At 33.3% G+C, this 17,184-nt stretch overlaps 1 protein-coding gene across 1 annotated transcript in view; it reads right to left on the bottom strand.

Moving 5' to 3' along the window:
• The window catches only part of LOC119632718 (cAMP-dependent protein kinase type I regulatory subunit), a 36,970-nt gene extending 19,964 nt beyond the window's left edge, over positions 1 to 17,006 (bottom strand). The window contains exon 1 of the mRNA XM_038025787.1: positions 16,421 to 17,006. Coding sequence (XP_037881715.1) covers positions 16,421 to 16,585 — 165 coding nt within the window. The 5' untranslated portion in view covers positions 16,586 to 17,006. The remainder of the gene's footprint in view (positions 1 to 16,420) is intronic.
• Between the last annotated feature and the right edge of the window lie 178 nt (positions 17,007 to 17,184).

Here is a 17,184-nt window from a genome sequence, read left to right as displayed (position 1 = left end):
TTAACAACAAGTTAACAAGTTAAAACAAGTAACAATATATAATAATAGTAGTCGGACAAGGCCGATCATTAAATACCCTACATCACATCGCCTAACACAAAAATTTTTATTTTATATCTTTTTTCACTATGAAGGGATATTTTTCATGATGCAACCTAATCTAATAGATCTTTAGTTCTTACCTGGGGCAGGAACCAAAAATAGGCGTAGACGGTCTACATTTTGTAGAATTCATTTTTGTATAAAGTTACGATAAATATTGAAACTTTAACTTTTCTGCTCTACAAAGTGCCAATTTTCGTGAAAAACCTTATTAGGGTGGGATACAAAAAAATGGATCGAAATGATTCGAACTTTGACACAGTTAATCTTCGAACTTCAACTAATGTTATGATTTGGTTCTCATCCTGGAGCATTGAATATTGTACCTTTCTATAGTATGACCTTCAGTTTTCAGGTTATATGAGAGGGGGTTCAAAAATTGTTCCAGCCGATTATAATACTGAAATACTACTACTTAGCCACCTTTTGCCGAGAAATTTTGAAATATTCTTCCATATCACGACTTTTCTGAATAGGACGTTATATGGTGAGTGGTCGTCGAAAGAGTGGACCGTACCGAACTATTTTTACTAGCGTCCTTGGGCTAAAACAAATCACTTTACCAAATTTCATCAAAATATCTCAGGAATTTCGACCTATAGCTTGAACACAAGTTTACATAGACAGACTACAGACGGACAGACAGGCTTAGATCAATTCAGATTATGATTCTGGATCGATCGCTATAATAATAAATGGTAGGTCTACCTTAAGCTCTTCTATGCTTTTACGCAATAAGTTAATATATTCTGTACCACAAGTGGTGTAGCGTATATGCGGTTTTTTGATTTGACGCTTTCCAAGCTTGACAACATTGGGATTAAACACTGCAAATATTATTCTAAGTGTAGGTTAGGTATCTACGCAATTCTCATATGAATATGTATCTGAGTTCGTCTTAAAACAATTTCGTTCGTAATCCAAACGGAAAACATTTGCCCTTATCCTAGTTTGGGAAAAGAATGCATGCAACGCCCAGAAGGGCTTGAGCATAGCTGCCTCGCCTATGTGACTGGTGTATCCATGTACTTCCTATTCAATATGCCGTTCGCAATTTCTACAACCATTTCATCCTTTGCTCGCTTTAAAGCTAATATGCGAGATGGGTTCAAAAAAAGGTGACTTCCCGATTTTGAAAACATGTTTTTAATATAGAGATTAGACGTGATGCTTGGTCACTTAATATGTTGAGTGTGGCATCTCGGGCGAGTCTACTTTGAGCAAAAAAAGTTTATATGTGGTACATGGTCTTCGCAGAAGACTGGGAAAATGTTATTAACGAGGTCCGCACACCGGACGCCGCAGCACGTCAAACAACCGATGAAAATGTTGAAGCAGTGAGGAAAAATGTTTAGATAGAATCGTCGAATCATCATTAGAGAAGACGATGACGATATTGGTTGTCTCATGCCATGCAAATTTCTTCTAAGCTTTTGGGTATGGCAGGAAAGTTTACTCCGGAATTGCTAAATTTTGACCAACGCTTGGGTGAACGACGTCCACAACGATCCAAGTGTACGCGAAAGGGTCATATCAAGACTGAATGTACGGAGTTTTGCCACGAGCAAAGAGATAAAGGCAGCGTCGCTGGAAAAGTCCAATGCCATATAGATAAAACGTGTATCGGCAGCGCTTTGGGGATTGGATAAAGCACCGACACAATTGTATTATAACTAAGGGAGATTACTTTGAAGTCGACAAAATATATATTGATAAATACAGAGTTATTTTTCGAGGAGAAAAAAAGGCCGAAGAAGTGTCGTGAACGCTTCCCATGTAACGTCTATTTGTACACACAAAACCGTGTTCAAAAAGAGTTTGCTATTTTTAATGTTTTCCTGACGAAAAAACCGCTGAAAAATCGTAGATTGACGTACGTACTTTCAATGTGAAGGATTTGTAGGCGGTGAGACCATATATGCCTTTTTTTTGTAAAAAAGCAAGCATGTGCGTTCAAAAACTTGGCCCATCCGATCCTAATTTTTTGGTTCAATTTATTAGACCCGAACTCTGTTAGTCTGGGATTTTTGTCAACACATTATTTTTATACAAGATTCTCTTTAAAGTAGCGCTTTATATGGAGAATGGTCGTAAAAATCGCCCAATCCAATCCAACTTTCCATGGCGTTCACTATCACACATCAGTGTACCAAGAGTTCTTCAAAATATTTTAAAGAAGATTGCAACGTCCACGATGAACAACATATAAATGGACAAACGTCAGACGAAATAGTGAATCTTGATGAAATCTTGAATTCTTCCAAGCGTTATATATGCCCGCGCAAGCTTCAAATGCACTCAAACAGAAGTATGGTATGAGGTGGTGTGGAAAAAGCCCGGTTGTTGCCCGGTGGATGCGTTAAGGGAAACTGACAGGTTAATAGAACTCCATAAGACATATTCACGATGAAGTGAGGAAATGCTCAGTTAGTTCCGATTCGAAAGGAAAGCTTAAAAAAGGCTGCACTAACACTAATACCGATTCTACGTAAATGAATTGATTTATTTTATGCAAATGAATTTTATTTATTTATTTATTTATTTATTCATTTTTTTCCCCCTCACTCTTAGTGCGTGTAACTGCAGTCACATATTAAACTTCGCGATGTGCGTTGTGACGTAAATTCGACAATAGATTTATTTGGGGAAAATTTAAGAATTAATTTATGACGGCATTGCAATATATTATCATATCTCTAACACCATCAAGAAATTTATACGAATGAATGAATTTCGAAATTTTTGGAAACTATTTTTAGATCTTACATAAGTAACCTTTGACATTTTCGCGCCGCAATAAACAAGCAAAGAAAACAGGAAAACCACATTTGCCTTGAAGTGAGCTTAATAATAAACTGTGTTTCGAGTAAACAGACTGGGGCTTTTTCAACGATCCGGCAAGGACGCTTAAAGGTCTAAGCTTTCAAATAGCTCTGAAATGGGGTTATTGTGTTAACGATATCACGTAGCGGACAAAAGTACTGGACACCAATAATCTCGAACAAACAATGCCAAATTCGGTGATTGTCATCTTTAATCCTTCGCCAAGGGATATGCTAAGGCAAACATGCCAAATAATTATTGATTAAAGTTTCGAAACATTCCATGCCCGTGCGGATGTACACGAAATTTGCGTAAAATAACTGCATATGAATTATTTTTTAATATATATATAATTTTTGTTTTTACATATCCATATCCTTACGTACTCAAGTAAAGACAGGAGGTCTCTGCGAGGCAGAATTTGCTGCGAAATTTGGGATGAAGCAGCGGTTAAAAATTACAAAAGGCCAACAAAAAAGGAAACAAGTGAAATTATTTTAGACGGCCAGAGTCCACCAATAAATAGCCTAAATTGTCCTACACCAACTTCCCTTAATACAGCTATACATAGAAGAAATTTTCAAAATAAGAGAAAGCGATCCGATCCGATCCGAATCATTTTCAATGGCATTCTATATAACAAAAATTAGAGCTTGTAGATTAAACAAAGGGCAAAAAGGCAGGCAGACGGACATATAAGCTAGAAAAGTGATTCTAAACCGATCGGTGTCAAGTCCTTGTGAATGTTGCGCACATCCGCACAAACTTAATATACACTCTTAGTATAAGTGGTGTTTGCATAGAACGCTGCTTTGAGTTAAAAAAAAAAAAAAACAAAGATTTAAAGAGCGTAGTAAATCTGGCCGCAGACACAAGTCTACTTCTGTAACGAATACTAACTTCTATGCACACTTCCCGTCAAAAAGTGTTTTGCTTATTCCTCGCTTAAGAGTCGCGTCAAAATTTTCTGGTTCTTTGAAGCGGTTGTTAGTGACATAAGAATACTTTGTGATTTGTAGGATTTTCGATAGCGAATTTTATAGCCGATCGAACCATGGTCGAATAACATGTCGGGAACTAATATTAAAATTGAAGAGAAAAAAAATGCCAAAAAAATGTCGCTCTACTTGACGACTGTAAATCCTGCCTTGTATATATGTAGCTCATGCTCGAGATCAATTCTCCTTCTCCTCCTGCTACGATCCTCCTATCTATCTGCACAGCCTACGTAACATACCTCGCTACTTAAAGTGATCACGCCATAGCCTTCACGAAACTCTCCGGGATATCTTTTCTTTTTACCAATGCGTAGACAATAGGGACTGTATTTATTCACATACATACATACATACATACATACATGCATACATGCATAATTAAAATATCGCTTTTCTCAATTTTCAAAATATACGCGTTTTCGAGTAATCGGAACCGCATCTGCAAGAACTGTTCATCTGTATCTCATTGTAGGGGAAACTGCCGCCAAGTAGTAAGAGCTCTTTATTCGGTGTAAGCTCAAGTAGCTACGCAAAATGCAAAAACCGATGTAAGCGATTTAAAATTTGTGACTGCGATTAATGCAATTTACGACATGTTGGACTTTTGAAAAATTAACCGCAAAAGATTTAACTAAAAATTATGAGAAAGCAACGGGCAAAACTCTAATAAGAGGAAGAAGAACAAGAAGAAGAAGAATATTTTCAAATTTCTTAACATTTCCTAGCGTATATTGTGAACCGGATTTAAATAAATAAAAAAAACCATTGGCAAAATTTTATCTTTACATTAATGCCGGTCCCGTCGCATCTATTGGCAAAGTGCCTTGCGTCAATTATGCATAGACTTTAACATGGGCAAAATTAATATACCTTCACAGTCAGAGCGTGGCAGACAATGGAAAGATAGGAAATTTACTGCGAGGCCAAAATCGAAACAAATAAATTGAATACTAACGGGTACGAACGTTTTCATCGATCTTGAACATTCCGCAGAATCTATCGATTCTTGAATACTTGAACTTTTTTGTGGGTCTTCTCGATATAGCGATCTATTGAACAAATAATAAGCATATGATAGAGTTTTTTTTTTTTTCAAGTCAAAAACAAAAAAAAAAAAACAAAAAATGCATATGTGTGCGTGTGTGTGTGTACAGAAAACAAAGCACTTAAATGAAAACCGCCTTTAGCGGCTACCTACACTTTCATTGCATCAACAATAACAATAATCGTAATAATAACAATAATAAAAAAGTTCGTTTGAGATAATAAATATTTTTTATAGTCTTATGACCGCACACAGCCCATAAACAGTCGTTTAAAGTGATCACTGAAAAGTAAAGTAAAATAAAATTGATTCATAATAAGTACATATGCGGTAAGAGAGTCGTGTATTGATGTGAAAAAGATATAAAAGAAATATTAAAAAAATAAAATAAAACAATTTTATTAATACTAGCGGGCTGGGCTGTAAACAGAAGAACAAGTGCGTTATTAAATTTGAATTTTGTTGTTCATGCGGTGTCGAAATAATTATTAATAATTCTTCGCGCGCGCACACACACACATATATATATATATATATATACGCACACGTACGCACATATACGCACATACACATATACATGCACCGACGTACGTACGCATATAGAAAAAAAACACGTACGCACGTTTCAATTAAATTCTATAAATAAATGAATGCAATCGCACTTCTGGAGCGTATGAGCGTCGAAAACACACGGGTGTTATTCTTGAAAATTGATTAGCAACTGACAAAACAAGTCGATGGTGTGCGTTTGGTAGTGAATGTAATCAAGCAACACACAGGCAGATGATGACGACGATGACGATGACGATGATGATGATGATGATGATGCCACCACCAATGAAGCAAGCAAGCAAGCAAGCAGCAAATAACTGAAATGAATAAATCTATCTACAAAAACACATCGTGTTAAGCTACATTAACTGCTAGTCTACCTACAAATTTCATATCAAAAGTAGGCAAAGAGACAGACACACATGTAAACAAATTTATCTCTTGCACCTACCTATTAAAATCGTATCTTTTCATATGCATATACATATATATATATATATATATTCACATATATATAGTGTGTTGACAACAGCAATTAAATACACTTAAGTTTGTTAGACAAATACACGCGTACTAGTTCTACATATTTAGACAGGTAAATAAAGGAGAAGCACATATGCACGCACATATACATTTAGTTTACAAGCAAAATATTATTCACAACACAACACAACAACAATTCTCTATTAACTGTCACTATATATATATACATGAACGAAGCCGACAGAATATCCTTCGGGCTTCTGTGCTTTATACATAAAAAACTTCGACATCGTCAATAGCAACATGACGCAAATGACCCTCGCCAACATTCAAAAAGCACAGTTGAGTACAAAACAAAAAAAAAAAAAAAACGCATTTTATTAGAAAAAAAAAAAAAAATAAATAAATAAAAAATCGTATCATACGTAAAAAAAAATTGCATTAAGTGTCAAATTTCGTTAGCGATGCGTCGTCTAGTTAAGGGCTTATGGGTGTCCTTCTGCTTTTTTTCTGTTTTTTTTTTTTTTTTTTTTTTTTTTTCTTCTATCTTTCCTTTTTATGAAAGCACTGAAGTGCAGAGCAAAGTTTTATATTGGATTTTGGATTGATAACAGAAAGAAGGGAAGGAAGCTTTCTGTTACGCGATGAACATATTGAGTCATAAAAGTTTTTTAAAAACTAATTGAGCTTTAAAGCATCAAGAATAAGGTGACCATTTCATTTCATTTTCAATTGCCATACTATGAGTCAGAGTGTTTGCTTATAAATTAAACGAAATGAAATTGAATCGAATAAATAGAGAAAAATATGCTCGCTTTAAAAGGTCAATTTTGCACACACTCTCTCTCTCTCTCTCTCTCTCTCTCTCTCTCTCTCACTTGTGGACCTGTTCTTTTAAATAACTAAGAGTCATTTTCGCAATAAACTTTATATTATTGCTTAAATTATGTTAAAATTTGTTGCCTGTTTGTTGTTGTAATCACCGAGCCATAGTGGTAGACATCATTCATTTTGTGAAAATGTTTGCAACAGTGAAAAGGCAGCAACAAACAACTGCACATAAAGTATATATTAAGCAGGTTTGTGTTTTCGTCCGTTCGTTCGTATGTATCTGTGATAAACGATCTTCTTTTGGTTCACAAAAAATGAACGGAATGAGCTTGACAAGCAAGCGTCTGCAATGGAGCATAAGCTGGCAAGACCTTTGCTTTCTGAGTTTCTTTCCCAATTCTCAGTTTCCCGCTATTATTCGCCAAAGATAAAAACATAGATCAGTCCGGTCCACTCAATGCTATAGAGTATGGAAATTAAGTTTTTTCCCTTTTTTTTTTTTTTTTTTTAATCCTTATACAAATGTATAGAGTCGTCGAAGCTTCCTTCCGGATATTGCAAATATTTTAACAAAATGAATATTCCCTCATCCTTGGGTGGGGGCTAAATATATATAACAAACGTATTCCGGATGACCTTTTATTTATATCACTTTCATGCAATAGATTACATGCAGAAATTACAAAACATTTTCTTAACTATGGCTATGGATAAGACAAAATCTTATAATAACTAATGCATGTATGTCAGTTGTTCATCAATGATCATTAATTTGTTTAGCTAGACTGACAGCTTAAAATACATTGCATTTAACCAATACCTTTAAAAAAACGGGCACTAAAAATATTCGACTTCGTTACCGGTATTAAAAATTTCTTTGACCATATTTTTTACGCATAGCGCATTTTCCTTCGAATTAAGGCGGAAAACGAATGCTTTCCGTTTTAATTTTGCATGGCTTTTCACAGCAAAGCGCGCTTTAAATTTTAAATATAATATAAATATAAGCAGCTTTTCTACTATACATACATACATAAGCTTTGCAGTTTTACGGTCTTTTCCCAGTAAAGTAATATGCATTTGCGTACTGCTTCGGTCATTTCAAATGAATTATTCATTAGCATTTAATTTTGCTTTAGCTGAAATACTTGAAGCGTATAACTGAAAATTTTCTTGGATTTTAATTACCTTATAGCACCTTTTGACACAAGTAAACGAATATGTGCAACAACAGCCAGAAGGATTGTGAGATAGATCCACCAATCGATTCTGAAACTTATCTGCTCGTCCGCCTATCTATCTGTCTCGTGTTCTTGTGTTTCGGCTCACAAGTTGAAAATTTTTAAGAAAATTTGGTGAAATTTCACGGTACACTAATCTGTCCAAAAAAACCCTTTCCCTCTTGCTATGAAAAATCGTTATATGATTAACGGAATTAAACGAAGTGGTATAGAGTATGTAATGCTGGGCCGCGTATAGCAGAATATTTCAACGGAAATATGAAGGTCACCACTGTCAATAAATGAGAGAATAAAAGAAATTTCTTTTGATTTTCACTTGATCCTCCTTTTTTTTTTTTTGCTCACTTCATGTTATTACAAAAATTTCGCAACATATTTCAAAAAAAAAAAGAAGAGAATTTTAGAGTTAACCGTCGCTAAAGCAATCGAAATTATAGAAAAATTCGATTCATTCAATCATTAATTACTTCATTCACACATTCGTGTACTATTAAATATATTACGGAGTACAGTGCACAGCGCAGCAGGCATATGCATAATACGTATATGGCGTATGATTTATATATAAACTACAATAACAATAACAACAGCAACAACAATAAGGAATTATAAAAGTTTCTCTATATTCCGTTTTACGATAAATAAAAAAAAAAAGCCATTATCTCAACTAATTAATGAAAGAAAATACTTTCGAACGCGGACGAGGAGCTTCAGACGATGTATCTGTGTCTGCGTCGCAATACCGGAATGACTAATTAATTGCATTTAAGTGTATTTAAGTGTGTATGTTTCATAACATAGATGCTATCCACCTTCGAAGAATGCAAGACACTCTCAACTCTCTCGATTTGCAAGTCAAGACTTATTAAAATTAAATTTATCGAGTTACACGCGTCGAACGAACAGATGAATAGCATAGATTGGTTTTATCTGCTTTGTAAACTATTACCCTGATTATTTATATGAATATCGATATTTCTGCCCGCCAAAATAGAAAGGCAAAATAACTTTTTTTAATTTATTTTATAAATATATATGCGTATATATGTATATGTATATATATAATAACAATAAAAATCTCATTAAACGAATATAATAAATAATTTGAAGAAAAATTTCTATAAAAAAAAATTGCATTTTTTGGTTAGTTTCGAAACGATATATATATATATATATATATATATATATATAGTTAGTCAATCATTCTCATGTCAAGCATATCCATCATCAGTATTTTCTATTATCGCAGATAATAGTGAAGTTTTGACATGAAAAATAAAAAAATAAAAAAAAATAAAAAAATATATATATATATAAAAAGATTACTCTAGAAAAGTTTATGAAATTGTATTTTATCGATTGTTTGTTTACTCAAAATAAATGTACCCTCGTCTTGATTGCGTAAAAAATTTTTACACAACACTGGCCTTTCCATTACACAAACGAACGTACAATATCCACGTACTTAACACTACGAGGACGTGAACTTTGCAGAAAGAATGAATGAAAGAAAGAAAGGAAGAAAAAAAAGGAAGATAACCATGACGACAATTTGACAAGAAGTAACGCAATTTATAATCGATGAGGTGAGAGTAAATGTTTAAGCACTTACTTCGTCTTCCTCGATTATAGTTCCGCAGTATCTGGCCACATAGTGTTGATGGCGATACTTTTGATGCGTGATAATATAAGGAGCTGCGTGCACTGTCAAACGACGGCCGTCGGGTAAGGAAACGACGCGCATTTGACCGGCAACCTCACCATTGCTAGATAAAAATGATTTAAGCCAATTTGCTAAAGTGCTTTGCAATTGATTAACACTTAACGATATGCCCATGATTATTGTACAATTCGAGCAAAATCTCCTTTAATTCGAGCAAATTTTCAAACGGAACGGAATTTCAAAAACGGGAACGAACAATGAATCTTTTTTCCTTTCTCTTATTTTATTTATTTATTTATTTATTTATTTTTTTTTTTTATTTATTTATTTTTTTTTTTTTTTTTAATCTTCTATTGAAACTCCTCTCGAAATTATTGATAAATTTGAATGAAATGAAATTTCATGAAAAATCATTGACATTGAAAAGGAATGCTAAGCAATTTAAGTGAAATTTTGACTTGAAAAAAAAAAAAAAATAAATAAATAAATAAATAAATAAAAAAAATGAAAAATAAAAAGAACAGGTTATTATTCCAGAAAAGTTAGTGAAATTATATTTTATCGATTGTTTACTCCTCAACGTAAATGTTTCCTTCCTTCTCTTAATTGCGAAAAAAAAAACTTTTACACAACACTGGCCTTTCTATTGTACAAAGCAACATATAATATGCACGTACTTAACACAATGCGTGGACATGAACTTTGAAGAAGGAATGCAACAAAGAACGAAAGAAAGAAAAAAAAAAACCAAAAAAAAAAAAAAAAAAGGCAGATAGATAACCAACCGTGACCACAATTTCGCAAGAAGGAACTCAATTTATATAATCGATGTTCTCATACAAATTGCGTTGACAAGTTGATAATGGTTAATGGAAGAGGGCGAGAGTAAAAGTTTAAGCACTTACAACATCTTCCTCGGGTATAGTTGTGCACGATGTGCGCACATAGCGTGGACGATGAATAACATCTAAACTGTTGCGATGCTCTTCACGCATGATGTTAGTGGCAGCGCGCGCTGTCAAATGACCGCCGTCGGAAAAGGAACGGACGCGCAAATTACCGGTAGCCTCATCAGTGGTAAATGAAACCGACTTAAGACGATCTACTAGAGCGCCTTGCAATTGATTAACACTTAACGAATTACCCATGATTATCGCAATTGCAAACAATATCCGTTCATTCGAATAAATTTTCACAATGAATCCTTTTTCCTTTCCTTTCTCGTATTTTATTTATTTATTTATTTATTTATTTATTTTGTTTATTCTTCTTCTTCTTCTATTGAAACTCCTCTCGAAATTATTTATAAATTTTAAATGAAATCGTTTAGCAAATAGTTAACATTGAAAAATATTACCGCTCACCGCTAGGATATGAAGGATACTAAAACCAAAAATTTGTCCTGTACCACACAAATTTTTGCAATCAACAGGCTGTTGTTATGTATGCATGCGGAAAAAAGACAAAGAGACTAAAAGAAAAACAAAAAAGTGGCATAAAGTTGAATACATAACAAAAGGCAACGGTTTGTGTGCGTTTTTTTATGCGCGGCAAGGAACGAATTTTGAATATCCTTTTTGATTGGCAACAAATCCTTTTGTAACAGACACTCTCCTCTCTCTCTCTCTCTCTCTCTCTCTCTCTCTCTCTCTTTTCAATAACACAACTAAGAGCTACGAATTATTTAGTTTATAACTTCGAACTCTTTGCAGTTTGCCATAACAGATGTTCATCTTTTTTTTTTTTTTTTTTTTTGCAAAAATTACACTTACTCCTAGTGGTAGCCAATTTCAATTTTCTGATTATAATACGTTGCACTTAAGAGAGATTCACGATACATTGTCTGTTCCATTGTATCGAGTATACCCATCATTTTTGATATGATGTATGAGGATTAGAAAGAAATTTATTAATAAACACACACGATAACTACTACGTGCTACGAAGGTAAAGGCTTCGTTACGTTAACTGGAAGTCTCATTATATAAACATAAATGGAAAATGGGAGAAAGGAGTCCAGATTGCTTCACAAATTCCATTCCATTTATTTATTGACATACAAGCATAGTTGCATATATAAATAAATAAATACATACATACATATATACATATATACATATATACATATATACATATATACATATATATATATATATATGAACATACATAGATATTAAACATACACGCGTGCATATAGGCATACATATAAACAAAGATACGGTCACACCATTGCGATAATAAAGTTTAAAACGAGGTTCTAAGAGTTGGCTATCAATTCATATGGATGCCAATGATGAAGGTATTCGATTGCCAACTTTACATCTGTGTCTTCTCTTCTCCTCTCCTCTCCTCTCATCACCATCACCATCACCATCACCATCTCCATCTCCATCTCTATCTCTATCACTTCTCTAATTTTCTTTACTTTTGTATTGTGTATTGTGTAATTGTTGTGTTCTGCTTTCATCGCCAATTCAATGCATTAACGTTCTGTCGGCTTACTGCGCGATGATAAGCTTCGTGTATATGTGTGTAGGACTGTGTGCTTGAAAACACATGTTGTTGCAAGTTCATTTGTGTATGCTTTACTATACTTTTCATATATATATATATATATATATATATATATATATATATATATATATGTATACATATTGTATACAAAGTTGGTGAACGACGCTAAAATTAATTTAATTCATTTAATATCAATCCCTATATCCCTGTGTATCTATTTTCTAATTTGCCATCAAGATTTTATCGCTTCCTTTCAAGTTCACAAAAATGCTCATTACGGGCGCCACAATGTATATATGAGCTATCATCTATCACAAAGTACTGAATGGCAATAGCATAATAGTATTCTTTAGTTCTTCTTCTATTCACTCATAATTGAAATATTTATACAATTGCGTGGTGTGTGTGCTGTGAATTATTGATACAATTCCGCCGTAGGTTTTTGTTCTCTTGGAAGAATGGAACAATTCAAATCATACTTATATCGCATCTTCCAATATGCAAACGCAACAGACTTTTTTGCTATAGAATACAGACAGGCTTTGCTATGTAATTGCTTCTAAACTACCGTTTGGATTAAGGAAAAATAAGAATTTTATTATATTTATACCCATTCCCGAAGGATGAGTTGGAAGGATTGTGTATACAGTTTGTTAAAACGTTTGCAATCGCCCAGAAAAACTCCTCAGAGACCCAACAAAGTACATTTATGACATTGATCAGCATCAAATTCTGAATCATCTTAACCGTAATCGTCTGTCCGTCTGTCCGTCTGTGTAATGTCCTTCGTACATATTATCCTGGCGCGTAAAAATGAAGATAATGCAAGAAACAATCTTGCAAAAGAATTTGAAAATGACGCATACGCCCACAACGTCCACACAACTATATAACAATAACTGTAAACACCTATAAAGTGTATAACATATATACCATAAAAATTTCTACTTTTATTATTAAAATAGAAATAATCAACCGTTCCCACTCGTCCAACATTATAAGGTATGAAAACTTAGCTGCATTCTTCTTTTTCTTCAGGTCACGACCGAATATAATTTCCTTGCTTTTATTAACAATATCAAGCCCTGATACAATTGCCGGTGTGATTGCTACTCTCGAAACGAGTTGAAATTTTTTTCGCCAGATATTAACGCACGTATGTGGTAAATCCATCTTAAAGTTCTATTCAAAAAAGATAACGTCCAGCTGTAATAGGCCATCATTCATAATAAAAAAACTAGATTGGTTCTACGAATCAAAATGGTTCCCGTTTTTTTTTTTTTTTTTTTTAACGGGGGGCTGTCTGCATTTAAGGGGGCAGGAAATTGCCTTAAATTTTCTTTTCTTTTTTTTATTGGATCTAAAAATGTTGAGTTTTTCCCGAAACACTCCGAGAAGATTGCCTACGCGAAATGAATCCCTTCTCGAAAGCTACAACTTAACTCTTAACAACTCGTAGCTTTCTAATTTCTCTAATACACTAAGAGATTGATAGATGTCTTTAGAAAGTGTGTTTATGTGTGTTTAAAAGCTTTTCGAAACGAGAATACATTCGCGTAGCTTAATTCAGAGGTCCATTAAGTAAATATAAAGCTGAGAGCTATTTCGACGAAAGCTTTCAATAATTCTGCCAAGAAATTAAAAGATGCAGCGAACGAATGAAAAATTTGCGAGAAAAAGAGCATAAGTAAAAATATATATGTAAACGTCATGGAAGGCCATTTTTATATTTTGCCTGGGATTACGGAATATTGGAGGCGAAAATAACCCAAAAATTTTATGGTAATAGAAAAGAAATCACTTTAAAATTTTGAAAGCATTTTTTAAAAAGTCGAACGAAAAAATTTTCAAATGCATCTTAATTTTTCTTCGAAATTTTGAATTTGTTTTTTTTTTTATTAACAAAATAATTTCTATTTCATTCGAATTCTTCTCAATCATAATTGTAAATAAAAATGTTTGAAAACACCAATGTGTTCAAGAGCGCAATATAAACTACGAATACCGATATTTTCAAAAGTTGGAGAAATTGGACTTATTGGTGATCATTCATACATTATAACCGACACAACGATAACAGTTTCCACATATAATTTATCGTCCGTCCTACAATGCCTCGTTTAAAAATGGAAACAATAGGCCATTGAGTGTCGAATATTCATACATTGATTTTTATTCAATCGTTTCCAATATATAGAAGGATGCGCTTTCCCTCTACTTCATATAAACAATTGCATGTGTAATCTGTGGTTCTACAATCTCTGTATAAAAATGGGAAAAATCAAAGGCTATGAAACGTAACTAGCAAATATACGAATGAAAAATTTTAAACAAAGTCCCGAAAGGATTTAAATCGGAACATAATTTTTTCAAAATTTTTTTTAAAAAAACACTATAAACAAAGACATGCATTTATGTTAATTAGTTAAAATTTGTTACGAAAGAAATGTTAAAACATGAAAAATATGAGATAGAAAAAGCGAAAGTTTACTTAGCCACTGCGGCCAAAGCAAGTATGTAGTGCGAAAATATATATGAAATGTTTCTCCCTCTGTTAATGATTTAACAGATCTCTGCTAAAAGTTGCTGGTCAATGTCTTTGCTAATTACTTTTAGATATAACTCCACACCCTTAAAAAAATGTTGTCCATTTAATATCGACTCTATATGCATCTCATTTTTTAGTCTGTGACCACCACCACTTCCCCATTCCATTTCTCTTTGCATAATTCTTACATGAATAGGGGACGTGAAAAAAAAAAAATGAAAAAAAATGAAAAATTGATACGAAAGATCCGATCACAGACGAATATAATTTTTCTACTCGTCTAGAATCATTTTTTCTTTCTTTTACATTCACATAAAGCTTTAAGAGGCTCTAGCAAGTGAACAAAGCACTATATAATTCATCAACGATTTCGCACCAGATTTTATGGCGATTTAATATACTTTCATAACGATTTGATTTATTCAAGAGCCTCTAAAACCGTATACGTGTTAAAGGCGTTGCTGTACACACAAATCCAATGCAGAAAAAATGTATCCAAGTTTTAAAATAATTACTAATCCGTACGCGATATTTGATTTTGAGATAGAGCGAAACTCCACTCATCCGGCATATTGTATCGCACACCTTATTTATCACACATGTTTATACGGTTTGGTAATACATCATAGCGCAGAAGTTAAACAATATTTCCACTCTTCGTCCCACATTTAACAATTAATTTTTGTAGATTGTGATTTAGCTGACTTTCCTATCTGCCGACATATCTCCGCAAGCTTATACGTACCGATATTTACACGAGAAAATTAAATTCGCGAAATCTGAACGAGCAATGAATCTAATCCCACCAGACTATAAATATTTAACATCATCAAAACTATTCTTTGTTAATCCTGTAAAATTATGGAATTCGCGCCTACTCGATATCAAAATGATTGTTAACCCTGGTAGTAGGCGTTTTATAATTTGTTATTTATGATGAAATCTAAATCTTGGCCTTATGTCTTCTATTGTATGTACCTACCTTTACTGTTGTTGATGATTGTGCCGAATGAGACTCTATAGTCGTACTGGCCCATTAATTATTAAATATAACGATGTTGTTGTATATATAATGATAATGTAATGATAATACGAAGAAGTTCGGTCTTACAAATAAAGGAAACGAAACAAGCTAATTACATTATCGCTATTAACCGAAAATCTATTTCCTGATAATTATTTCTGTGCGTTACGAAAATTAGATGAATTTGTGGCCATTAGTGATTCTACCAAATGACAAAAATCGTTTAAATAAGCCATTGTATTTACCTCATTTTCGGACATAACATCCAGATATCTACATTAAGAAGAAATAAGCAACGGGAATTCTATCCTTTACGATAAGAAATGAAAATGTTTTTCCTTGTTTTCCCTTTTTACTAGCACTATCAACCAGTATTTACAGATATATATATTAACGTAATTATTTTAGGAATGCAGGCCGGCGAATGAATGGACAAATTTTTTCTAGGCTTTTTTCCCATGGGCAATATAAGAGATTGTCGTCTATAGTTAGCGCCTCTCAATTACCTTACACATAGCATCTATGCCCTTAATTAAATTGCACAGACGTTATATTCTTAAGACTAGAAATCTCTCTGTTAAGATTACAGCACTTACCTTTTCCAGTTTTTGAAAGTATTGACGTAGAAATTGTATGGGATTTTCCGGGCGACTAACGCATAGTTGTACAATGCAATCCTTAAGCACTCGTTGTATGCCATGAGCCTGAATATAATTCTCGCATTCGCGTAGACTTTGCTGTTCTTCCAATGTGCTGGCCATTCTTAAAAACAGCGTGTAAACAATAGAAAAAAATATTTGTGTACGCACACCTTCACAATATGAAAAAAAATTAAGAGAATCGGGCGGATGCCTTTCCGCAATTATACTTTAAAAAACCAATGAGTATTCAACCGAAAACCCCAAATATTGCCGACGTTAGCAAAACTATATTTACAGCAATTTAGTAAAATTTTTGTGAGTTTTTCGATCAAAACCACGCAATAGTTACACTTTTATTATCCAACTATTTGTTTTACCAACAAATTTCCTGCTTATTCGTATAAAAATAAATTTCACTCTTTCATCTAAAAAAAAAAAAAAACAAATTTCACAATATTCGCGAGGAGATATTGAACAAAAAAAGATTTTGGCGTTTTGTCTGCAATAATTTAACACTTCTCACATCAGTTAACACGAAAAACAAATTATAAATAGCACTTTTTCCTATTAAAATAAATTGCAATTTCTTCGAATTTTAAGAAAATTTATCAATTTTTCTCCTTAATTCACAATACCCAGATGCAAATCTTTACTATTCCTTTTACTAGCACAGGGATGCCAAGCTCAGCAATTATTGATGCTTAAATTAGAATGGAAAT

This window comes from Glossina fuscipes, unplaced genomic scaffold, assembly GCF_014805625.2.
Source record: "Glossina fuscipes isolate IAEA_lab_2018 unplaced genomic scaffold, Yale_Gfus_2 1, whole genome shotgun sequence".
NCBI classification, from domain to species: domain Eukaryota; kingdom Metazoa; phylum Arthropoda; class Insecta; order Diptera; family Glossinidae; genus Glossina; species Glossina fuscipes.
Note: the sequence above shows the minus strand (reverse complement) of the source record. Positions and strands in the feature narration are given on the sequence as shown.